Source organism: Eupeodes corollae, chromosome 2 (genome assembly GCF_945859685.1).
Source record: "Eupeodes corollae chromosome 2, idEupCoro1.1, whole genome shotgun sequence".
NCBI lineage: Eukaryota > Metazoa > Arthropoda > Insecta > Diptera > Syrphidae > Eupeodes > Eupeodes corollae.
In genome coordinates this window covers 90,547,386-90,574,667 of record NC_079148.1, presented here as the reverse complement: position 1 = coordinate 90,574,667, position 27,282 = coordinate 90,547,386, and the positions used below count along the sequence as shown (strand labels likewise).

At 34.5% G+C, this 27,282-nt stretch overlaps 1 protein-coding gene across 7 annotated transcripts in view; it reads left to right on the top strand.

The window, feature by feature from the left end:
* Nucleotides 1–27,282, top strand: part of LOC129948247 (2-oxoglutarate dehydrogenase-like, mitochondrial) — a 45,002-nt gene that overhangs the window by 4,947 nt on the left and 12,773 nt on the right. For 3 of the 7 annotated variants that reach the window (XM_056059169.1, XM_056059168.1, XM_056059167.1), the window contains 13 exons: nucleotides 9,285–9,390; nucleotides 9,464–9,604; nucleotides 9,669–9,839; nucleotides 10,551–10,680; nucleotides 17,248–17,326; nucleotides 17,386–17,562; nucleotides 17,624–17,858; nucleotides 17,917–18,496; nucleotides 18,578–18,711; nucleotides 18,776–18,930; nucleotides 18,995–19,889; nucleotides 19,954–20,108; nucleotides 20,606–20,848. In XM_056059169.1, coding sequence (XP_055915144.1) covers nucleotides 9,295–9,390; nucleotides 9,464–9,604; nucleotides 9,669–9,839; nucleotides 10,551–10,680; nucleotides 17,248–17,326; nucleotides 17,386–17,562; nucleotides 17,624–17,858; nucleotides 17,917–18,496; nucleotides 18,578–18,711; nucleotides 18,776–18,930; nucleotides 18,995–19,889; nucleotides 19,954–20,108; nucleotides 20,606–20,848 — 3,191 coding nt within the window. In that variant the 5' untranslated portion in view covers nucleotides 9,285–9,294. Of the gene's footprint in view, nucleotides 1–9,284; nucleotides 9,391–9,463; nucleotides 9,605–9,668; nucleotides 9,840–10,550; nucleotides 10,681–11,306; nucleotides 11,410–17,247; nucleotides 17,327–17,385; nucleotides 17,563–17,623; nucleotides 17,859–17,916; nucleotides 18,497–18,577; nucleotides 18,712–18,775; nucleotides 18,931–18,994; nucleotides 19,890–19,953; nucleotides 20,109–20,605; nucleotides 20,849–27,282 lie in introns of all 7 variants that reach the window. The other 4 variants (XM_056059171.1, XM_056059172.1, XM_056059170.1 and 1 more) reach the window with 3 other exon arrangements.

The following is a 27,282-nucleotide window of genomic DNA, read 5'->3' as shown; positions in this document are numbered from 1 at the left end:
AGTTGAAATATTGAGTTTCAATTATATTCTGTCAGATTCTCTTTTTTGCAATAATTGTAACAGAAATGAGCGTGACAACATACCAATAGCTACATGTAAACTATTGCTAACGCAGGACGCTATGAAGGAGGTACATCGCCACGTTTTAGGTCACAAAAACCATCTGGCCTACACTAGATTTAAAGCGCTCAAGGTGCTTACTATCTCTAAGCAGATATAAGCTCGATTATCGGTGTCATAATCGGGCATTGTCTTATAATAGGAAAGCAGACGCGGCTAGGCGTATTCTCAAATCACTTCCAGAAGCTGCATAGGATCTAGAAGAATTCTTTTATAACCATCTAAACGATCTCAATCATATTAATGTAATCATTTCCCAAGGGACTCAAACTGGTTTCATTGACCTTCAAACAAAGTCTCAAGATTCATGTAGTATCACAATGCGTCATTAAACTGGCCTAAGTGTAGACTATTCCATCACGGACAGCCACTTTAACCTAACCTAACCTTGTCATACTAAAAAAAAGAGGTTTCAATTCATATTCAAAAGTTTAGATATGCGAGTAAAAATGGCCCATGTATGCCATAATTAGTGCGATTTTGAGAAATGTGCATTAATTGTGTACTTCATGTTTTTTGATTACCTCCATTGTAGTTAAAATTTTTACATTTTAAAAATCAGGTGTATTAATTACGCCATTAAGAGTTGATCAAAAAGACATTATGATTGTTAACTTTCCTTGGAAACACAGTGAATCCTTTGGACCCGATTAGAATGCTTCGGCTGTTATTGGGTCATCACTCCCCCTTGTTATCTTACTTACTTTCTTAAGGTGGCGCTACAGTTCTGTGTGAACTAGGGTCTTACCAACAAACTTCTCTATCTAGCTCGGTCCCTGGCTAGATGTCTCCAGTTGCGCACAACAAGTTGGGTGAGGTTACTTTCCACTTGTACGCGCCACCTGATCCTTGGTCGTGGATGCGAAGACTCTCCGGGCTGGAGAATTGGACACTTAGCCATCTCAGTCTTTTATCCCTCTGGCTAAGTGTATACTGATGTACAGCCCCCAAACTCCGTCGTTCCATCTAATTTTGATTTTAATGAAATTTCAAAAATTCGCGTGCAATGGAAATATTTACTCATAATAACGGTTTATTAAAAAGCGACTTGTTGTCAGAGAATGCCGAACTTATGGACATGTAGATTCTTAGATCACAGAACCAAATAAACAAACAAAGCAATTAATGTGTTTTTTTTTTTGTATAAGACAACAGTTTCGCTATGTTAATTATCATTTGGTTAATTTGAAAAGTTACTCCTCGAACTTGATTTACGAATTTTCATAGTTTCTGTAGAGAGATGTTAGGAGCATGAAATAAAGCTCGTTTGCCACCACCAACACATAATTGAACAATGCGCGTGGCCGACAAACATTCAACCGTATATTTAGATGCTAAACAATTTTTAGACTTTTCAAGAGTGTAATAATGGATGACAAATATTTATATGAATGACATAATATTAATTTTTCGGTATACTTTCTTTTAATTAGTTTTATCAATATTTTTCATATTTTTCCTTTGAACAGTTTATAAGTTATTGAGTAATGGTATTGTTAAGATTGTCGACTTTTTGTGTAGGTGTAGGTGTATGTTGTTGTTATTGATGCTTTCCTTATTTTGTTTCACCTCTTACTCCTTTCACACACCTCTGACTACAAAAAAACAGCTTTTAGTCTTGAACTTATTTAATCAGGTGAATGTGTTTGCTCTTCAAATTTATACATAGGCCTACTCTAAAGATATTTAAGAATTGTATTATATGTAAGAATTGAAATATATAGAAAATTATGTCGTTAAATTTAATTGAAAACGATTAAGTAAGAACTAATGTATATATACTTATTTTGAATTCTAGTTTTTTTTTGTATAACATTTTAAGTCGATCAAATTATACAGTCAAGTTTTGGCGGTGAAAGAAATATTCTATTTTCTGTTGAATCAATAAGTTGGGAAACCAAAAGTTATTCTAATAATTTTGAATTCATATTGCAATCTTAAGATAAAGTAGTACCTAATAGTAATATTTATTGTGTGAATGTCATGCCAAAGGTCGGAGTTTAATTCCTTCCTTCCTTTTGAGGAATTGACAAATAATGCAGTAGTAATTCTTTTCATGAACAATTCGGCACAAAAACTGTAGATTCACTTCATTGCCGACTTAATTCACACACATAAATTTTTGAGAGCTGTAAGTTGGTTCTTGCTTCTCTACAAGTTTAAGAATTAACTAGCAGTTCAAAAATTAATTAAATTGGCATTTTGAATAAATGATTCACACGAGCGTGTGCGTTAGTATTTAATTAAATTTTGTTTTATTTCTAAATTTTGCTTATATTCTTTTCTTTGGTGTCTTAATGACACCCTAAAAGAGTTGCTTCTAAATGGTTAAGCAATCATTTTGCATAACATATTGGCTAAATCTTTTTCTTACACTAATCTAATCTATAAGTTAGTTTCCAACGGAAATGCCAGATTATGTTATTAGCCACTAAGCAAGAAGCAGACGTAGTTTTTTTAAGGGGTAAAGTTTTATAAGGTTTCCATTGGTAAGTTTTTTTTGTATTGATGGTTTTGGTCATCGGTGACTTTAAATCTGTGGTTAAATTGGATAAGATTGTAGGTAATTGGTACATTTATAAAATACAAATTTGATAATATAGAAACACCAAACAGAGTTTTAAAACTTTAATTTTTAATTGGCTTAAAAACGTTTTTTTTTCAAGTTTGGTCTTCATTTTCTTATTTTTTTCTTTCAAACTAAAATTACCCATTATTTATAGTAAAATTATAACATAAAATATTTTAAATAAATAATTGTATAAAGAAGAAGCAACAACAAAACAAAAACAAAATTAAATTAAATGCAAAGCTATTTTGGATCTAAAAATTATTTTAATATCTGGTAGCCTGGCCCTTGGCTTTAATTACAGTGTGACATCTGTTGGACATTGAGTCAAATAATTGGCGGCATCTGTCAATTGAAATATTGTACCACTCCTGTTGAACCATCCTTCACAGTTCGGCTTTATTTTTTCTAAAATGTTTCCCAACCACACATTTTAAATCTCCCCCAAAAAGTTCTATGGGATTTAAGTCAGGCAATCATGATGGCCATCCAATACGCTGATTTGTTGGTCCTTAAAATACTTTTGAGCACATTTGGATGTGTACTTAGGGTTGTTGTCCTGCTGTAGAACACGTTTGAGAGAGGTTCTCGTCCGCATAAGGCAGCATCGTATCCTTCATGATATTCACCTTCATATTTTGATCCAATTTTCTCTCCATCAAATATATTGGTCCAACGCCATAACAAGAAAATTAACCCCAAAGTATGATACTACCAACACCTTTGTTAGATGTATTTGGACTGTTTTCTGGATGTATTTGGGATTCAGTTCTTTTAAATGAAGCCTTCTAACGAACAATTTTATTTTTGTTTCGTCCATCCATTTTTTTTTTTAATTAATTTTTATTAATTCATTCTTAAACCTATCTTAAAGCTAGACAAAAATTCATAAAACTAGCCTAATTATCCATAACTTACAACTAACTTAATGGTCCCATACGGACACTCTAAGCTAAACTATAATACTAATTAGTAATGCCTTTCGGCCTTAAGATCTATTTTACTTCAATTTAAATTTTATTTGTTTTGTTTTTATTAGAAAATTTTGAAAAAAACTAATATCAATAATTTTCGTCCATCCATAAAAAAATGATCGTGGGCGAATTTAAACTGCGTTGTTATATTTTGTTTTCCTTAGAAAGGGCACCATTCTTACGATCCTTCTGAGCAAGTTGGCTTTAACAAGTCTTCTACGAACAGTTTTGGAAGTCATTGAAAGCTGTAGTTTGTTTTTTATTTCCCTTAAAGACTTGTAAGGATGCAAATTATCTTCCAGTCTTCTCATGGGGTTGTTTTGCTTAGTTTTCCCCTCTGTTTTATTCTGGCTATTTCCCTCAAAGATTTTCCCTCACTTTTTAGAACTAAAACAATAGCTTTCTCTTCTAGGAAGCAATGCTTACCGCGACCAATATTTTCCTTAGAATGAATTGTAATAATATTAAAATATTTGGAATTTACTTCCTAAAGAGAAGTTATTGTTTTATAAAAATAAAAAACTAATATTTTTGATACTAGTTAAAAATATTAAGCTCTGTATTCCAATGCGTTTTATTTTAATGTCCACCAAAAACACAGTCTTGCCTAACGAACGGTTTATCTCCAAACAATCAACAAGCAAAAGAAAGTCTAACTTTTTTTTTGATAACGGTTAAAACGTCTTGTAATACATGTTGTTGTTTTAATTTGGGTTAACTCTTAGCAACTGTCTCTGTGTCTATTTTAATGGCCATGTCTGTATGTGAGATAATTCAACTAATTTCGATTCAAAACATTTCAAGGAGATTTTTTTAAAATAATACATAGCTACCATGGTGAAATTTTCAATCGATATCCAGCATTCAAACGAACTACTCAGTAAATATTCATATTTATTTTTTATTTTCAAGAACCCGTAAGTTTCCAAAGGATTTAAATATTTAAATATAATGCATCTAAAGGCATATTTTGTTTTGTACATGTGTAAAACTTCAGTTCCAGGTGTTCATTAACACTATTATAAGCACGCCGATAGTTGAGAGTCTTCAAATAATACAATATAATATCCTGTACCTTGGTTCTGACAGCACAAAATTGTCCCATAATGTTAAACAAGAACGGTTAGGGTTAAGGGTTATTTAACCATAACGCACGATGCCAAATAATACATTTTTTCTTTTTAAAATTCGTGAAGAAAGAAGTTAAACGTTGCCAAACACATGGGTGTTTGACACGAAAGTTGAATGTATTTGCGGCGAATGTCATCGTTCTGTTCGACTCACATTTCGTCCAGCTCAATTTTTGAACGCCCTTTTTCGTAAGAAATCATTCTCATCGCCGGCACCCAGAAAAGGTTAAATTGTTGTGCCATCTCCATTAGATATAATCGACCCAAAGTTATAAAGTTTTTAGAGACGAGTCCTTTGGTTCTATACCAAAGAACATAGATTACACTATTTCTAAACCCCAATTTGGAAAAAACATCCATACAGAGATGAATGGGAAGACAAAAAACTCCTGGATGGCAAATGCATCCATTTTTATACAGATTAATCCAAGACAAGTGAGGTAGTTGGTAGTGGTGTGTAGTCAGAAAAGTTTAATCTGCCTCCCTAACCATTGTAACGTCTTCCAAGCTGAAATTTTAGCGATCAAAGAGGTTCTCTTCTGGCTAAGTGAAAACGTGATATCAACTCCTGATATCCGCATCTTCTCTGACAGTCAGGCGGCTATCAAATCTCTTGACGATGTCTCAACCGGGCCTCGATCGTCTCTTATAGAGATGGCGCAATAATTTAAAATTCACCTATGTTGAGTGCCGAGTCACAGAGACATCACGGAAGTTGGTAGAGCCGATGAACTCGCTAAAAATGGAACCATCAAGCCTATTTCACCTGAAAGGGAGAAGATAGGTATACCGATCTGCTAAAAGAAACAGCTTTTGCGATAGCAAACTCTAGGTGAAACAATTCACCAACATGCGCAGCCACAAAACTCATATGGCCTTCACTGAACCTAAAGTGCTCTCACGAATTGTTATCTCAAAGCAGACTTCATATTATATCCGTAATAGGTGTCCTTACGGGACACTGTCTTATAGGTAAACACGCAATACGACTTGATGTAGCCTCAAATGACTTCTGCAGGACCTGAATGGACGAGGAAGAAAAGGAAACAATCTCTCACCTCCCCTGCACTTGCCCTGCCCTTTCACTAAGACGCAAACTTCATCTGGAAGAATACTCTTTTGATAATCACAGTGAACTAGCTAAAAAGGATACCAAATATCTCCTTCGCTTTATAAAAAGCTCAAAATGGTTCGACTAGTGGGAAGTAATTCTCTAGATTTATGTGGTATCACAATGGGCCTTTTCTTTTGGCCTAAGTGTGTGGATTATGAATCCGCAGCCACTTTAACCTAACCTAACCTAGAGACGAGTCCAGAAATTTCATACCGGCCTGACTATCTAAGAAAATACCGATATCAGATGTTGATATTTCGCGTTTTCTTTAAGCTAGGACAGGACTTCTTTTATCTACAAAAGTTTTGCTTGGATCGCACTACAATGATTGGGAAGGTGAAAAAAATCGCCACTAGCTTCAGAAGTCAATGAATTATTACTCCTTATATGTCTTATATATCTTATTGTTAAACTAGTCTTAAATTAAAATATAAATTAATAAAACCATCAAGCAACGTTTTGTTCATTTTACCGGCGCGGCGTCTTACCGTCCTTGATGATATGATTTTCTTTCAGTTCGTTGCGAATGGCACTAGTGCTCTGAAACGGTTCCTTGGCTGACAAACGATAAATTACTTTGTCTTCTTCTGATGTTGTCATCCTTTTACGAGGATATTACTCGTTTTTTAAATGGTTCCACAATGTTCAAAATGCTGAAGCTCGTTGCAAAACATTTTTTCTGGAGCAGCTTGGATATGTCAGAAACAGTCCTTCCCTTGTCTTTCATCTGCAAAATTATTTTTCGTTTATCTTCTGAGGACCATTGTCCTTTTACCTTTTTAATAAGTTGATATTAACAAATACCGAATTGCCTCGAAAAGTGCACTTTTGTTCAACTAAACAAATTAGAAAATGTATTAGGACTAAGATGTTCTAAATTTTTAGTTTTTAATGTGGGCTTCAATAACTTAATGAAATTAAAAGTTGCTTAGAACAAAATTTATAAAATAAAACAACGAAATTTCTTATCTTATTCAAGTGTGCTAAATTTGTGTTCACAACTGTAAATTCACAATAAAATGGCTTTTATTCTTATCAAAAGTAACCCTGACCTTGATACCATTTTGTCATTTTTTAAGTTAATGACACAAATCATGTTCATATGCCCAGAAAGCAAACAACAAAATAAACATGAAATAAAAACTTAACCATGTGATTTGTGAAAATGTTCTGCACTTAATATCTGCAATTCCATATTTCGGTTTATTTTTGTATTATATATTAAATTTAAAACATATAAATAAAACAAGCTCAAACGAATCTCATTTTAATTCCTTAACACCAAAAAACAAGTTAAGGAGTGGACTTTGTCCGATAGAATCGATTTGTGTTTTTATTTTGCAGCAGTCTACCAAATTTATTTATGTTTTTATTTTTTTATTTGACTTATTCAGATTGAGTTAAATTAATTATTGTTTTTAAGATAACGTTTTGAAACTTAGGTGAAATTATACATAAATAATATACACCAATGTCTACTTAATTCTTTATAGCATTTCTGGTCTCCACAATACCAACTTTTGAATGTAAAAAAGAGATACATATATTCTTAGCCATATGACAATAATTATATAGTATAAAAGAATAAAATGCTCCAATTATTTATAATTGTTTGATAAAACTTGCAAAATAACACCAGTGTCAACAAATGTTTATCTATTATAAAAGTTCCATAATAGACACTAACGTAAATATACACTACCGGTCAAAAGCTTGATACCGAGAAATATGAAGTTTTAGGAAAAAAGTTAATACGTGAAAAAAGTGAAGAGCATGTCTAGTTTTAATGATAGAAAAATATAAATTAGTTTTGTACTAAAAATAAATTATTTATTTAAAAAAAACAAATAAAAGCTCTAAATTGACTTTTCATCAAAAAACCCTCCTTTAAATTCAATATTTTTTTTTTAAATTCTCTGCAATTTTTTAGAGTTTCCCAAAGAGCAGATTCCGGACATTTCTTTCAAGCTCTTCCCACAAGAGCTCAATGGGGTTGATATCTGAAGACTGCGGTGGCCATACCATTACTTTTAGAATTTTCTCATCTTCTTTTTGTTTCAGGTATCCCCGCCAAAGTTTTAAAGTGTGTTTCGGGTCATTTTCTTGCTGGAATAAAAAACCTTCACCGATTAATCGCAGTCCAGATACCAAAACGTGTTCTTCAAATATCGTTTTATAGACTTCTTTATCCATTCTTCCGATCACTCGTGTTAGATCTCCTACTCCATTGAACGAAAAACATCCCCACACCATTACTGAACCGCCTCCATGCTTTACAGTTGGAACCAAACAGTCTGGTAGCATCTTCTGTTCAGCACTGCGCCTGACGTACACTCTGCGATTTGAGCCAAATATCTCAAACTTGGACTCATCGCTCCCTAAGACTGTGTTAAAGTCTTCATCTGCCCAATATTTATGGGTTTTGGCCCATTTTAACCGTTCGATCTTGTTTTGGGGTCGTAGAAGTGGTTTCCGCACTGCAACGCGCCCAAAAAGTCCAGCATGTCGTTGTATCGTTGATACAGATAATGGTTCTTCCCGGATTTCATTGATCTCGGCGCGTATTTCTGGTGCTGTTTTCTTCCTAGAACGCTTGCTTATGGTGATGATATGCAGATATTCGGTTTTCGTCGTAACTCTAGGTCGTCCTGACCTCGGTTATCCTTAAAACCGCCGGTACTAGAGCAACGCTGTATGGTCATGTGAACTGCTCCTTTGGATATCTTCAGTTTTGTGGCGATTTCTCTTTGCGAATCGCAGATCGAGTTTCAATAGTTAATTCCTTTCCCATGATGCGCACTTTGCTTACTCGAGAAGATTACAGTCTCAAATAAATTTAAATTGGACCGAGCATTATATACAAAATCCTGAATATGCAGGTATTCAAATTTTACATTTTTTTACTTTTTAATATTACCCGTCATAAAAAATTCCAAATTGAATGTAAAAAGTCATACAAAATAAAAACTATGGGAAATCCAAATAGAAGCCAAAAACCCAATACTGTTTTTTTTTACCTTTTTTCACAAAATTCCTCATAATTTACAGAAAAGGATTAATATCTGGGTTTTTTTCACTTGCACCTTTTATGAATGGTCTAAGTTAACAATGCAGCTAAAAAAAAAACTATATTCATTCATAAACCCCAAGCGACAGGTGAAAAGAAAGCAACCCTTTGAAGGTGGTCTCAAACTTTTGACCGGTAGTGTTTAGCAATTTTCTTATGAGCCGTCTTTAAGTTAGTAGGAGCTTTTTTCGTTTTTAGGTATATGGTTAGTTAATTTACTATCCAAAAACAATTAAAAAATAAATTCTTCAAGTTCGTAGATTATCGTAAAATACTTAAATTTGAATACAAAATGTTGTTTTACTTTTAGATAACATAAAATGCATAGAGCAAGTTCAGCGTTTAGTTTGGCCTTAGCGCCAGCAGGATCTCAACATTTTGCAGCATGGCTTCTTCGCGGTGCAAACAAAAGCAAAGTAAGTACCAACTCCTTTATACGTCATCAATTTTAATCAAACAAAAAGTAAATGTGAATTTTTTTGAAAAAAGATTGTAAGAGATATCCTACCCGCGGCATCAGTAAAGCTGTACAGTTCGTCAGCTTCCGAACCGTTTTTGAATGGCACAACATCCAGCTATGTAGAGGACATGTATAATGCGTGGTTGCGTGATCCAAGATCAGTTCATATTGTAAGTTATAAATTAATGGTTTCACACTCTAAAACAATTATTGATGTGATTTTCTTTATATTAGTCGTGGGATTCCTATTTCCGATCTAACACTTATACTGCACCCCCAAACCATGCTCCAATAGAAAGGAATACAATACCCCTATCAGCGATCACATCGTTAGATGGCGGTCAACCTGATGCTAAGACGATTGATGACCATTTGGCTGTACAAGCTATCATTAGGAGTTATCAGGTATGAATATGTTATACAAATAATTAAATTACCATAAACATAACATAGTTGCAAATAATTTAAATTTGTTAGCACTATTCAACATAATCTTCTCACTTCATGAAGAAAATATGTTTGTTGTTCAATACATGTATCATTAGATCATTTTTTTTATATTTTTGGTAGTCCTCACTTATTTAAGGAATTTATAATAAATTACAGAACATATAAGTTGCCAAAAATTTAACAGTCGGGAATTTAATTAAGGAGAATATTTCAGAATATTTATCACTGCCAGAAACGGCAGTTCAGTGTTTTTTTTTTTTTTTTGTATTCGAAAGTTCATTTTGTAAATTTTCAATAAGTACATATTTCATGTGTTTCATTTCATTTTGCAAAATAAACTAATATTTGAAATATGCAAAAAGTATCAGCTTCATCTGATGATAAAAAAAAACTCAACTATCCATTGCTAAAAACCAACACACCAAAATTTGAATTAGTATTAGGATTTTTTTTAAATTAAATTAACAAAAATATCATTTGAGAGTTTAGTTTTGTATTAATTCCTATCGACAAGACTTACATTTAAATTCCAAAAATCGTATGTATCGTATTTTAAAAAAATAGGTTCCGAAGTTTATGAATAAACATATTGACTCCACTTTAATGCTTTTGAATTTCTATTACAAATATAAATAATAAACATACTAAAATTGAATAAATTACTAGTCTCGTGGGCATTTGGCCGCGGATCTGGACCCAATGGGAATCCTTAATCAAGAAATATCAGTTAGTAAGGATGGTGTCAAGCGTCGCGCCAACGAAAACGTTCTAAGGCAACATAGTTGGTTCATGACTGGTAATTTGCAAAAATATATGCAATTTTTTTTTGATTCACAAATAAATTTCGCTTTTTTTGTAATAAAACAAATGAAAGAACAATGAAATTCGGAGTCAAAAAATAAAACTTTATTGTTGTCTTTATAAAGAAGGTAAAGGATAAAAGAAAACGAAAACAGCTAATCTTCAGCATTTTGTACTTAACACTCAGCATAAATACAAACATCCATCCTAATTGGCTAGACAGAGTCAAGCACAAACATTTTGTAACCTTTTCCTAACATTACAGTCTCTCTCAATCACAATCTCATTCTTATGTTTATGTTTTGTTATATAACAAATATCACATTCTAGAGCATGTAGTACAACTATCGCTCATTAATTTCCCTAATCACAACTTTTTTCTTTTAAAAATAAAACAATTGTACCTATGTCTTAGTCCTCAGGTGAAAATATTATTTGTAGCAAAGCAAAAAAAAAAAAAAAAACAATATTTATAAATCCTAAATGTTATTAATAAATATGTATGTACATCCTATTCTAGCGCTATCTTAAGATTAATATTTATATATTTATTTTTCTTCAAAATTAAATTTCTGCTTTTGTTTGTAATTCATTTAATTGTCGTCTGTAAACATAATATAGATTCGAGGACATAACATTGCTCACCTCGATCCTCTTGAAATAAATATCGCTGAATTGCCAGAAAACTCAACGACCCGGGCTATTTATGCTAATTTCAGTTTTGGTAAGTAAAAAGCTGACCCAATATGATAATAGTTATTCTGATATTATCAATCAATCATACGGCCTGTGTTGTATTCATTGTTGAACAAAAAAAAAAACGTCTTTGCATGGCTTTCTTCTGAACTTTCATTTATTAACCGTACCTACTTTAGAATAGAGACTAACCCCAGTTTTATATTATTATTTAATTTAAGCAACGTTTTCATTATTTGGTGCATTCATTTTATGTACATATTGCGTATTAATGTACAGTAGATAAATGTAGATGCATACATACACGTCATTTTTCAACAGGGTTGTAAAAGAATGCATTATTATGAAATGGCATTCCGAAAAGTCCCACTCATTCAACTGATTCTTCGGGAATGCAATAGAATTTATCATATCAATTTTTGAATTTCAGAAACCCATTCCCATTCTATTAAATAAATTAGGTGGCGCACCAGTCCTTTAAGAACTAGTGCCTGGTGACTTACAACTCTCAACCATTCCTGTGTGCTAGTATTTTCTTCAGTAATGGAGGGGACCTACAGTTTTAAGCCGAATCCGATCGGCTAATTTGAGAGAGCACTTATCATGACAAGAATTATTCTTGGAGAATTTGTCAATTCCGGGCAGTACCCGGGGAAATAACTTGAGATGGCGCAGGCAGGGATTGAACCCAAGACACAAGGCATGACAGTCCGACGCACTACCCATCAAGCCACGGGCAAATTCTATTTTAAAGTATTAAATAATGCAATCATCAAAAGGAGTTAAAAGACTTTAAATAAAAAGAATGCATTCTTCTTTTATTGCTTTTAGTCGTTGAAGACTTTAAAAGGTCTTTTACATTCTTTGCATTCTTAGGCTTTTAAATACATTCACTGTATTCTAGCCTCTGATCTGGCTGTTATTTACAAGTCTTATATACGTCCAAAGCTTGAGTATAACTCCCATATCTGGGCTGGTGCTCCTGGAACTTACTTAAGCCTCTTGGATAGTATTTTACGTAGAGCATTTAGATTGATTGGTGATATTACCATCATAAGATCATTTACGTCACTTGAACATCGTCGAAATGTTTCTTGTCTCACCCTGTTTTACTGTTATTTTAATGGTTTATGCTCTAGAGAAACAGCCAGCTGCATTCCTCCCCTTAAACAGTTCAACCATAATACTCGCGCTTCTAGGAATGCTCATCAATATACCCTCGAGCCCATCTTCGGTCGTACTGTCAAGTACAGAGATTCGTTCTTTAGCCGTACTATGCGAATGTGGAATGCCTTACCACACTCTGTCTTTCCCAGCTATTGCAATATTCAGGAATTTAAAACCGATGTGCACTGACACCTCCTTTCAACCCCTCTCTCCCTTTCCTAGTGCTCATAATAAGGGTAATATATCCCCTTGAGTGTGCGCTTATTATAAAAAAAAAAACTGCTTTGAAGTGTTATTTTATTACCAATTGAAGACTTTGCACTGCTGTACATTTGCATTGAAAAGATTTTAAGAATGCAAAGGATGTAAAAGACTTTAGAAAGACTTCAAAGATTGCAGCACTCCACAAAAAAGTGTATTTTTGATTTGAAAGCAGTCAAATGAGTTCTTCAGATGATACAGAGTCTTTCCTAAGTATAACCGCACCTGAAAAAATGCGTTTTATAGTAAACCTACACTAGAAGTGACTCCTTACTAATTTTGTATTGCGTTGCATCACCGATCGAGCAAATTAAGTAAAAAATAAAGTACGGGTATTTCCTCTCCTGGTGTTTAAAAATTAAAAACAAATCAAAAACATTCATTCGAGTATGCCATTTGGAAAAAGGAAAAACTAGTGTAGATTGATAGAAAGTCACTTGCGGTTTTCCAATCCCGATTCCTGTTCTGGCTGGCAAATTCCAATCGTTTTTGTTTGTAGGCTGCTGTTAGATTTGGAGTTGCCACCATTTTGCGCCGAACAATCACTTTTTAAAGTACGAGAAACGGTTGAAACTGAAACTCCTAAACCCAATTCGTCACGAAATTACGCAGAGAATGCACCGAATTGGATGCATCATTGATTAATCGCCTATTGTCGCGATGTGTCAGCTTCTGCGGACGCCCGGTTCTTATTTTGTTTCATCAAATTCTGGATCTTTTAAAAAAATTCGAACGACACGATCCGATAGCAAAATTCGTCTTATAAAAGACTGCTCTAAAATTTACTGGGACTTTAGTTTGGAAGTCACTGTGCTGGGGTTAAAACAAAGGACTTACTGCAATAATAAAAAACACATTCTTTTACAGCTCTGTTTTTTAAAGCTTTTTTTGTGACTTAAAATAGAGACGGATCTTTGAACAATAAAAGTCATTTAAGTATATAATTAAGTGAATAGTTATTATGATTGATTCTTTTTAATCTTGTGGGCCTGTTATGTAAGACTACTTAGAACAAAGTTAATTTTGTATGTAAATTAGAAATACGTTAACTAAAATGAATTCATTATGTTGATTCTGATTTCTCTTGCTCCTGATTCAGTTACTCCATGGACAAAATCATTGACATCATGATCATATGAATCGATCGCGTCATGATTTTGAATTTTACCCACAAATAATACTTTAAAATATTGACTTATGTTATTTAAGGCACAACTTGCATTGAAAAATCGGGCATATAGAAGGCACCTTAATTTACTTTTGATCAGGCCAATCGTTCTTTCAATAATGTTTCTTGTTCGTGCGTGTATGGTATTGGAACGTGATTCTGGGCTCCCACTTTCAGCAAATCGAAATGGAGTCATTAGATTTTTCTCAAAAGGATATCCAGCATCGCCTTAAATAAAAGTGTTTGTCATATTAGCCTTAATCCATTGTGAACAGATAAGTTCTTCTACTACGTAGAGCACTTCTTTTAATACACAGAAACTGTTGGCTGAGCAAGGCTTGACCATAGTGCCTCAGGTCTCTTTCCGAGCGGATGGAAAACCGCATTTGTCCAGCCTGTTTCCAAAAAAGGTGAATCTTCCTAACCCTCTAATTACCGACCGATTGCACTGACGTCCTTTCTTTCCAAGGTCATTGAAACGCTGATTAATTATCAGTTAAAGAAATATCTCGAAGATCGAAAGCTTCTTATTAACCGACAATAAGGCTTTCGTAGCAATTTCATGGTTCATCTCACCGAACAGTGGGGCACTTGATATTGGTTTGGCATCAGGCTCTCTTATCGAAAATGCGTGTTATCGGTTTTCATGAATCCTCCTTCATTTTATTAGTAATTACCTTTCGAATCGTTCAATACAAGTTGTATTGGATGGGTTCAAGTCTGAAAACCACAAAATAAATAAAGTCTTAGCTTTTCATATTCGTTTTAAGATTCACATCACCCTTCTTCGGATGTGGAACTGCAACGACAAAACAATATAAGCTCATTAAATTCCGACCTAAACAGCATTGTACAATGGGGAATAAAAAAACGCGTGGAATTTAATGCTTCGAAAACCCAATGCTGTCTTGTATCGTTAAAGCGAGATATACCCCCGTTTGCCATTATGTATAGATGGCACTTGCATCGAGGAGACTAAACATCTCGATATTCTCGGTATGTGTATCACCAACACCCTTGTGTGAAACGATCACATACGCGATATCGCCAAAAATCCCGCAAGATGTTTGGGTTTTCTAAGGCAAAGCAAAATTTTTGTTTTATCATGAGATCATTATTTCGCTTGAACATTGTATCACCCTCTTTTACCGTTATTTTAACGGTTTCTGCGCTAGAGAAATAGCCAGCTGCATTCTTCCCCTTAAACAGTTCAACCGTGATATTCGCGCTTCTAGGAATGCTCATCAACATGCTCTCGAGCCCAACTTCTGTCGTACTGACAAGTACAGAGATTCGTTCTTTAGCCGCACTACGCGAATGTGGAATTCCTTACCACACTTTTTTTCCCAGCCATTGCAATATTCAGGAATTTAAAACCGATGTGCACCGACACCTCCTTTCAAACTCTCTCTCCCTTTATTAATGCGCACACTATGTCTAGTCTACATGATAAAGTCAGTACTAAAAAAAAGTCCTCTTGGCAAAATGCATCATTTCGATGCTCAGTGCTTCCACCAAAATCGTTAACTATAATCTCCGTTTGATTGCAAACTCTAAATTCGATGTTTCATCGTTTCTATTATTTTTTCCATCACCGTATGTACGAACCTGACTGCTTTAAAAATTTGCTAAAATTGTTACTCACATGCTTAGAGCCTCACACAACAAATGTCTTCATCTAGCTCGGTCCATAAGAAAAATCTATCAATAGAAGTTATTTTGCTATGTGGGAGTGAATCCGAACACTTGCCGTGCTGTAGCGTTTATTTTTAAGTGATCTACGTGACCTCCCTATATCAAGCTACAACCTGTCTATGTATATAGGACCGTAGATCTTTGGAAGAATTTTTCTCTCTGAGAAATATATGCTTTGGTTAGTAAAGAGGAGATTAAGTCTCTAAGTAAAAAAAACACATTAATCGTTTGATTCTAGCACTGCTAAATTATTTGCCTTCTTAGTAGATCTCTTCTCAAAAATCTTATCAGTGCGGTTTTAGACGATGGAAATCCACAATGGATCAAATATTCAAATAACAGTAGATCCTGGAAAAAATCAAGAATATAAAATTGACACAAAACAAATTTTCATCGGTTTCAAGGGCGCAAGAATTACCTAGGAGAATTCTTCTTTAACGATCTAAACGCTCTAAATCATATCAGCATAATCAGCCTCTCACGTTTCGTAAGGGCCTTAAACAGGTTCCATTCAGCTTAGGAGGAAGCCGCAAGATTCATGTGGTATCACAATGGGCCATTAAACTGGCCTAAGTGTGTCCGTTTCCATCTTGGACATCCTAACCGTAAGGTCGCATTTGACAGTATATACATGGTCATAATTTATAGAGCCAAGTCTAGTTTTGACATCCGTTTGTCTATAAGGACGATGGAGAGTTCGCGCTATTCTATAAAGGTTGGAGGAAACAACTTCAAAAAATATGATGCGTTGTGATGTGATTTTTTTAACATCGTCCTTAAAAAATGCGTTCAGAGCTTCAACAACACTAACGGCATTTTATTTCAAAAGTGCCGAATTAATAGCATTATACTGACGATATTGATGTTATCGATGTCAATGGGGTATTTGTAAGCATTGCGACAAGAGCCAAAAATGCATTTAGCGGTAATTGAGATCAATACAAAGCACAAAGTTTATAATTTATTATCATAAATTTGTCATAATTATAATTCTGGAAATTTCTCCATATTTAATTCTTTACCAAATATTTCAATCTAGTTTTTGGTCATATACATGTCCAATAAACAAGTTGTATTTGTGAATTTAAAGGAAGCTTATGCTTAGGTCCCTACTTCAAAAAATTAGCTCAAACTAATAAATTTAACAAACTATATCATTTACATAATGATCTGAACAGAACTTCAAGTCATCAAACTAAATTATAACAAACAATTCTGATATTCTAAAGTCTTAAGGTTGCAATAACATAAACATCTACTCAAAGCATCGGTTAAAGGTTCATTATTTTGTTTTGTAGTTTTGAAAATTTCTTCTTCTTTGTAAAACACATTGTTTCATTTTGAACTTCTTGTATTCTTTGGATGTAAATGTATTTTTTGCGACATACATACATATATAAAACAAAAAAATATATATGTATACTTAGTGTTCAGTTAATTTTGTCTAAAATATGTTTTCGGCCACCTCGCATGAATAGTCCTCCGAATTTCAGAGCTCAGTGTTTTATTTTGCATCATGTGTGTGTGCTAACGAACATACCATATTAATTTAAATTTATTTGTTAATACATTAAGGTCAAAATGACATGGATAGAAAATTCAAACTTCCTAGCACAACATTTATTGGAGGTGATGAGACAGCTTTATCGCTGAGGTAAGATCCAAGTATGTTTGTTTTCAAATTTCCTTCTAATTTACGCTTTGAATTTACAGGGAAATTTTGAGCAGATTGGAAAATGTTTACTGCAACAAAATTGGTGTTGAGTTCATGTTCATCAATTCGTTGGAACAATGTAACTGGATCCGAAAGAGGTTTGAGAGTCCTGGTGTGTTGAACTTCAGCCCCGAACAGAAACGTTTGATTCTAGCTCGTCTTACTCGTGCTACTGGGTAAGTAAACAAAAAAAAACTTCACCTAATATGTAATCAATACCTTTTATTTCGCCTTAAGTTTTGAAGCGTTTTTGGCCAAAAAATATTCTTCGGAAAAAAGATTTGGACTTGAAGGTTGTGAAATGATGATCCCTGCATTGAAAGAAATCATCGACGTGTCAACTGAACTTGGTGTGGAATCTGTCATTATGGGTATGCCCCACAGAGGACGATTGAACACTCTGGCTAATGTTTGCCGCAAGCCTTTGCATCAAATATTTACGCAGTTCGCTGGTCTCGAAGCTGCCGATGACGTAAGATTTAACGTTTTCATGATTAAACACAAAACAAAAACAAATGTTTTTCTTTCAGGGTTCTGGTGATGTGAAATACCATTTAGGAACCTATATCGAACGTTTGAACCGAGTTACAAACAAAAATATTCGCTTGGCTGTTGTTGCTAACCCCTCACATTTAGAAGCTGTTGATCCAGTAGTTCAGGGAAAAACTCGTGCCGAACAATTTTACCGCGGTGACAGCGAGGGCAAGAAAGTTATGTCTATTCTCATTCACGGTGATGCTGCATTCTGTGGTCAAGGTGTTGTCTATGAAACAATGCACTTGTCGGACTTACCAGACTACACAACACACGGAACTATTCATGTTGTTGCCAACAACCAGATTGGATTCACTACTGATCCTCGTTTTTCGCGATCATCGCCTTATTGCACAGACGTCGCCCGAGTTGTGAATGCCCCTATTTTCCATGTTAATGCTGATGACCCAGAAGCTGTGATGCATGTTTGCAAAGTTGCTGCCGAATGGCGTGCAACATTCCACAAGGATTGTGTTATTGATCTCGTTGGCTATCGTCGCAATGGACACAATGAAGTCGATGAGCCAATGTTTACCCAACCCTTGATGTACCAAAAGATCCGCAATCATAAAAACTGTAAATAAAGTTTTAATCAAAATAGACAACATGAAATGCAACATTGTGATGCGATCTTCTCTCTTCTCTTGCTTTACTTAGGTTTGGACTTGTATGCTGATAAACTGATTGCAGAGGGAACTTGCACAGCTGAGGATGTGAAATCTGTACATGATAAATATGAAAAGATTTGTGAAGAAGCTTTCGAATTGGCCAAAAAAGAAACGCATGTTAAGGTAAGTTTTATGCTTTGTTTTTTGACAAGTTGAACTTTCAATATAATTGTACGGATGTTTTTAGTACAAAGATTGGATTGATTCTCCATGGTCTGGATTCTTCGAAGGAAAAGATCCCCTTAAATTGATACCAACTGGTGTCAAGGAAGAAACTCTTGTCCACATCGGAAACCGTTTCTCAAGCCCCCCTCCAAATGCAGCTGAATTTGTCATCCACAAGTAAATATTACTTTTTATCTACATTTTCTGGAAAATATGGTAATCAATATGGTTCTCTTCTCAGGGGTTTGTTGAGAGTGTTAGCTGCTCGCAAAGAAATGGTGGACAAACGGACTGTTGACTGGGCTCTCGGTGAAGCTATGGCTTTCGGCTCACTTCTAAAGGAAGGAATCCATGTCCGTCTATCCGGTCAAGATGTTGAGCGTGGTACATTCTCACATCGTCATCACGTTCTTCACCATCAATTAGTTGATAAGGCAACTTACAACTCATTGTGTCACATGTATCCCGATCAAGCTCCTTACTCTGTATCGAACAGTTCCCTCTCCGAATACGCTGTCCTCGGATTTGAACACGGTTATTCAATGACCAATCCAAACGCCCTTGTGCTCTGGGAAGCCCAATTTGGAGACTTCAATAACACAGCTCAATGTATTATCGATCAATTTATCTCAAGTGGGCAAGCTAAGTGGGTTCGTCAATCTGGATTGGTAATGCTGCTTCCTCACGGTATGGAAGGTATGGGACCTGAGCATTCTTCGGCTAGATTGGAACGTTTCCTTCAATTGTCCTCTGACGATTCTGACTACTTCCCCCCCGAATCTGATGAGTTCTCCATTAGACAACTTCACGATATTAACTGGATCGTTGCAAATTGCACAACCCCTGCAAACTACTTCCATATCTTGAGAAGGCAAATCTCTTTGCCCTTCCGCAAACCCTTGATTCTCATGACCCCTAAATCGTTGTTGCGACACCCAGAAGCCAGGAGTTCTTTCGACGAAATGTGTAAGGGAACCGAATTCCAAAGAATTATCCCCGATAATGGTCCAGCTGGTGAGAACCCAAATGGTGTTAAGAAAGTGGTGTTCTGTTCTGGCAAGGTCTACTACGATCTGACTAAGGTGCGAGCCGATAAGAAGATTGAAAACGAAATTGCTATTATTAGAATTGAACAAGTAAGTTTTTGTTTTGTTAAAACTACAACTATGCAATGTTCTCTACAAATATTTTTTGTTTTAGATTTCTCCCTTCCCATTCGATTTAGTCAAAGAAGAAGCAGCTAAGTACAAAGACGCTGAATTAATTTGGGTTCAAGAAGAACACAAGAACCAAGGCGCTTGGACATATGTGCAACCTCGCTTCTTGACAGCACTTAACCACTGTCGGGACATCAGGTAATTGCGATTTCTTATGAACTACATATTTTTTTTTTTAACTATAAGCTCCCTCTTTTCAAAAAATTAAGAAAGTAGATAAATAGTATTAAATTTTCGAAAGCTATCAAATCTTCTACGCCATGTTAACATTTAAATTAGAACATTTGATTTTCTTTTTTAAATTTTTATTGCTATATCTTCTGGCGTATTTTCCTCCATTTGTATCTTTTGTTAGTATGCAATAAACAATTACTGCTGCACAATCATTGGTAGCATGGCTTTTTTTATATCTACCAGGAATATATTTTCTATCATTTTTGTTTAAACCTAATTAATTTGTGAGTGACGATTTGATTGATAACAATTAATAGTTTTATTGCTGAAGTACTAAATAAGTCAATAAACAAATAAAAAAAACCAACTGAAATTGTGTTGTTTTTGCAACCCAAAAAAAAATTTATTAATTTGTTTGTGAGTCCACTATGACATGTTACTTGAAACTTATTGTGTTCCAGCCCAAATGGTCAAGATGTTTCCCCATCCATAACCACCTCTAGCAATCATAATAACCCTAGTGCTAACAGTGGAACATGGTTGAGTCGAATGTTCGTCCAAACACAATCATCTACACAAAACACCGCTGATTCATATAGTGCCAAACACTTCGATCTGAAATTTGATTCACGCAAAGATTTTAATAGACCCTCAGATGGAAATGCTGCAAAGAACCGTAACACAAAAATTGGAAGAAAAATTAGGTGAGGGACGGGAAAACAAATTGCAAGAATTCGATTTAAAATTGGATGTTTTTTTTTTCAAATAATTCAAATGACAATACGTTAACACTTTCGTATTTCATTTGGCTTCTATACAAACAAAAATCTTATTAACGCATTTAACCCCTTTAGTTTTTTTTTTTTGTTAATTTTTTAGTTTCTTTCATTTCAAACTTTTAGATTTTATCATTTTAGTTCATTGTGGTAGTTTGAAAGTACACTTTTCATTCGATTGTAACTTTCAAAATGTGCATTTAAACATAGTAACGAAATACAATAGAAAATTGTTCGCATATTATGGGTGTTTGATAAGTAGGCTTAGAGTCGCAAATATAAATTGCGAAATAAATAATAAACTATCTTGCCTATAACGTGAAAGCAATGTTCTTATGAATCTCAAAAGTTTGAAACTAACAAAGTTATTTCCTTTTAATTTCTAGCTTTTTTGATGTTTCTTCTTTATAGATATTAAACAAAACTGTCGTGAATTAATAGGTTAATTTTAATTATTTAAGACGGAGTCTAAATTTGTTTTCACTATCATTTTGTTTGTAATTTTTTTTTTGCATTAGTATTGTTTTTAGGTCCATTTAATCAGACTCTGACTAGTTTTCAAGTTTTGTTATATTTCACCGTTTCACTTCACAATGTATTGTAATATATATTGTCTTGTTTTGTTTTTCATTTCTTGTTCTGATTTAAAATCAAAAATGTTGTTCATACTTCACTTTATTGGATTAAGTCGGTTTTATTTTATTTTTAAAATTTCAAAATAGGGTTTTTACGGCAAAGTTATTTATTCTAACTCAAAATCTCTTATATTCTTTTATATAATGTATCATGAAATTCATAATTCTTATTGATATAATAAAGCAAAAAATAAATTAGGTGGCGCAACAGTCCGTAGAGGACCAGGGCCTAGTGACTCACAACTCTCAACCATTTCTGTGTGCGAGTAATTACAGGGATGGAGGGGACCTACAGTTTATAAACTGAATCTGAACGGCTAATTTGAGAAAGCACTTTTTCATGACAAGAATTACTCTTAGAGAACTTGTCAATTCCTCACAAGAGGCAGTACCCGTGAATAAAACTTTAGATGGCACAGGCAGGGATCGAATCCAAGACCTCTCGCATGACAGTCCAACGCACTAACCATAATGCCACGAGTACTACCTGATATAATAATAAATAATTTTATTTATATGTAATTAAGTATTGAAAGATAAATTGATACATTATTAAAAGTGCACCGACATCTCCCTTTCCTAGTGCTCACACTGTGTCTACATAATAAGGGTAATATATCCCTTTGAGTGTGCGCTTATTATAAAAAAAAAGTTGCATATTAAACTATGTGCAACAAAAAGCTAGAAGAAATATATCCTGATAGCAAACATTTAATCGTTAGTGTTAGGTGAAAAAAATCGTACAACTAGAAAAGTTGGCGTTAGATTTCAGATTTTGGAGAAGAAAACTAACGTGATCCCCTTAATTACATCTGCCAGTTTGTTTACTCTATTTGTATCTTAACCTTCATCACTGAAACAATACAAGTATAAGTATTTGAATGGACTGCTTATGCACTAAGATCTTGAGATCTATTTTCCCTACCTAAGACATTGGATGAGAATGCTAATTCTACAGTACGCACTCCAAATTAAAATTGTTCTTTTGAAGAATTTAAAATTTTTAAAGAGAGTATAGTCCCGTTTTTTCTTCTTCGTTTCCGGCTGCTTGGAGCATAGGTTAGCAACCAGTTCTTTCCATCTCTCTCTTTTCCTAGCACGATACCTTAGCTTGGACCGAGCTTCCTTCATGACAGATGATCTCCATGTTTCTCTTGGCCTTCCAGGCCGCCATCTACCTTGAGGATTGCATTGAAAGCACTGCTTTGCTATGTTGTCGTCCGGCTTCCTCAATGTGTGGCCAATCCAGCGCCACTTTCTCTGCGCGATGTCAACATCCACTTTTGTTTGTTAATCCTAAAGCCAGCCACCTCCCCATTTATGTTTGCCATTAAGCATACGTCGTCAACATAGTCCAAATGTCTTAATGTTTTCTTCAGGCGCCATTGGATACCTAGTCTCTCGTGTTCACCCACCGTAGCAGTCATAACATCATCAATAGGAAGCAAGAACAGAATCGGTGACAATAAATTACCCTGTCTCACTCCCTGTCGCACTTCAAATCAAAAGGTTTCCATTGTGCAAAATGAAACATTGTTGTAAGACTCTTTTATTATAGCAACAATTTTATCAGGAATGCCTTTAACAACAAGCGATCTCCAGATAACATCATGAGTAACGCAGTCGAAGACTTAAAAATCGACGAATAGAGGTACAGCGGCGATTGGTACTCCGACGATTGTGCAAGAATAATTCGCAAGGTTTTAAAGTGGTCGAAACATGATTGAATACTGCGAAATCCCGCTTGATGCCTCTTGAGCGTAGACTCGATCTTAGATTGTATCCTCTCGAGAATGATGGTTGCCATTCACTTTGGAAATACGGACAGAATAGTGATTCCACACCAGTTATTACAGTTCTTAAGACCACCTTTTTTGGTAGCTTGACGATTACCCCGTCCTTCCATTCCCTGGGAAAGATTTCGTTTTCCCAAACAGACTTTACAAGTGTCAACAAAATACCGGCAGCCAAGGCGGGTTCTGCTTCGAGGAATTCGGCAGGAATGCATCCAGCCCAGCTGCTTTATTGTTCTTTAAAAGATGTATCGCGGTTCTTATTTCCGTGCATGTCGGGGGGTCAATATTAATGCTTCTGGTAGATCTACGTATGTTCGTCGGTTGATGATTTGCATTAGCGTTTGCATTTGAATTCTGGTCATCGTTCAGCAATGTACAGAAGTGCTCCTTCCAAATCCGCAATTGATCTTCTATTGACACTAAAAGACTACCGTTCTTGTCACTAACAGGATCTTTAGTGATTTTGTACAGCATCCCTGCCTTACCTCTTCTTGCAGTTTCCTCGGCGCTTTCTGCCAATTTGTCTAATCTGGCCATCCTATCTCGTCTCACACACCTCTGCACTACCTTTGGAGCTGCTCTATACTCACTTCGTAAAACCGTTTCCGATGAGCATCAGTTTCATTATTTATATTTATTTTGAGTACTCTGCAGTGTGTAATTTTGTCCCAGGTGTCCACAAATCCTTATCTCTAGATTTCCTCGGTACAGTTTCAGATGTTCAGCATTATATCAACACCATTCAGTCTTTGACCGCTACCTGTCTTATCCCAGAATACAGCATCCACGTCCGCTTTGTTGCTGATCTATGCTCTCCTTTTCCCCTCCACTTCGTTTCACTCAGTTGTGTATTTTCATTTCACGTTCCACCTGTTCATAAATGCCCTGTCCATACAAAGACCGAACGTTCCATGCTCCGACTCTTATGTTTTTTCGATAGTCAAAAGCATAGTCCCTAGTTCTATATGTGAGATTTCGGTTTCTGGTTGCCGATTCAATATTAATAGCATCACGATTGCCATTGTTGTATGAAAAATGCCGCACCCCCAAATCCAATGTGCGGTTTACTACAGCCGAAGGGACTATAGCAGGATTTACCAATCGTTGGTAATCTCTTGGAGAATTATTACCATTCGTTGTCATGTTTCATAAAAGAACAAACTTCTCGCTTTCCAGTACTTTTTTTCTACTAAATATTACATTACAATAAGGATTTGAAAAATTTGAGACATTTGATAAACTTTATTATTGGTTTGATAAGTTTTATAAGTTCACCATGGGCACATTTGCAGCGATAGATTCGTTGAACGCAATTTTCGATGACGATGCTACACATTTCGGTCGAAACAGTCTACAGTCCTTTTCGGGTTCAATGTTGGTTCGTAACTCTTCTAACGTCGTCAGCTTAACGTCTAAACGAAAATAGTCTAGAGGCGCTAAATCAAACGAACCGAACGATGCCAATCGACCTTTTCTTAACCCTCATCAAACTTAGGTTAGGTTAGGTTATAGTGCTGCCCAAATGAAACACTTAAGCCAGTTTAATGGCCCATTGTGATACCACATAAATTTTGAGGCCTTCTTTCTAAGCTCAATGAAACCAGTTACTCAAACTTACTCTTTAATAAATCGATGGTAACGCGTGCGGTGTGGATTATGACACCATTATGTACAATGGGTAATCATAGCGCGATAAATCTGGCCATTCACAGTAACTTGACGAATAACGCATGTTTTTCTTATTGACGAACCCATTGATATAGTGTGAGAATTAATACCGGAATTTGGAGCTATCGCTGTTAGTTGCGGCCACCGACTCTGAATTACGGAGAAAAAGTTTATAATGTTTAAACATTGCTCGTTCTTGTACTTTACCATGATGAAAATGTTAAATTTACTTAATTAACAGTTAAGTTAACAAAACAGTTCGATGAATAGAAAAAGATTGCATTCAAAAATTGAAATTCAGAGTTGTAACTTATTGAAGGAAAACCCTTTATAAAATATAAATTTGTGAATTTTATAAAATGTATTCATATATAAATTGAACTTTGTATTCAATATTCTCGAATATCTTCTAACACACTCAAAACCATACAAAAGTAGGGCAAAACGAGAATTATTTAAATGTACTTGTGCGATAATAGTGAGAAGTAATGTGGTTAATAAATTGCTCCCTGTATAGTGTTCTGTCCCTGTTGAGGATGTTGTTGCTTTCCTTATGCTTCCTCATTGCTTTTGACACCAACATGCCCTGATACCGATTGAAGTGAAACATTATAGTAATTCACTAGGTCATTTTATCTCCACACGCTGATATGATTGCAATACTCTGTTACCATATTTATAGAAAAACATCTATTATCCCAAACACTTCGTAACTGCCTCCGAATAGTGTTACTAGTAGGGTCGATTTTTTAAATCTAATCACAAGGCCAACAAGTGGACTAAGTGTGTTGAATTTTGGTTTACCTAACCACTTGCTGTTATTTATCAATTCTATTTCGGCAATAAGTTGTAGGTATTTCCATTCTTGGTATAAAGATCGCTCATAAATGGTTGAGAGTTGTCTATAGCTTTGATAGAAAGCAACAACATTTAATATTCGAAAATAAGCGATACCTCAGGTTTCATTCATTTTATTCTGCAATTGGGAAGGCCTTGTTTTTACAAGGTAGACAGCTAGGTTATATATTTCAACTTAAAAAGAAGTGAATTTCCGAGTTCTGTATTTGGATAGTTGCTATTTTCAAGAATTCAACAAGAAAAAATCATTTAAAAACAGTAGTAGGTTCATTTAAAGGAAATAAACCCATTGACTTTTGTATGTAATGCAAATGATTTGTAAGAAGTTGCAGCTTTTAATTTATATTTGAAAGAACTGCGATTTAGAAGATTTTTTTCCAAAAATGTATTAATCATGGAATAAAGATAATCTCCTGAGAACAAATTAGCACTGGATCATATTCTATTTGATTTGATATATGTACATTTTCAACTCTATATGTCTTAAAGACATAAGGGGTATTACTTTTACCATGAAGACATAAGGGGTCTTATTTTTACCACTCTCTTACTTTTACACATCGGTATCAAAACATGTTTATGATTCATGCATTGATAAAGTTTTGTATAATCCAATTCTGATACCATTTGTTTCCAAATTACTTACTACTTCATTGATGAAAAACGTTCTATGTGTTGATTTGGTTTTAGAGTTTTCTAATCGACCAAACAAAAACCTAATTTCAAAACTTCCATTAATGTTTTGTGTTTGAGTTTGTTTTGCAATTTTTGGTTTATTGCTATAACCTGCTTTATTATTGCATTATATTGAAAAAAAAGGAAACAAAAACGCAGTTTATTAAATTCTTCAAAATCAAAAATCTTTTAATAATCTCAACTTTTGGAACTTCTTAATTTCCATAGAGATGCCTTTTTCAAAGTTAGAAAAGTTGGAAGTAAAGGACTTTTTTTTATTGTTTTATTTTCAAACATCCAAATGAAAAACTAGTGTTTTTTTTTTGTTGGGTTAAAATATTGTTTGATTTTTGTTTATTTCATGTTATGATTTTTTCCATCATGTTATTTTTATTTAGTTTTGTTTCTAATTTTATGTGTGTGTGCATGCTTTTTAAATGGTGACAATGCATGATCGTTTAAAGTTTATTTTAATCTACAAAAAATGCGCCAAGAAAGACAGGGTGTTTCTTTTGTAACTGACTGAATATGGAAAATAAAAATATGGAGACAAAAAAAAACTACTAAAAAATCTGAATAGTTTTGATAGATTGGAATCGTTGATTATCGTTTTAAATATTACTCTCTCTTCATTTCGCTATAAACATGATAGAGACATCTTTAGTCAAACGATTATTTTAAGTTCAGACGGTGATTTTATATGAATTCGTTTATATTCTGATTCAACTTC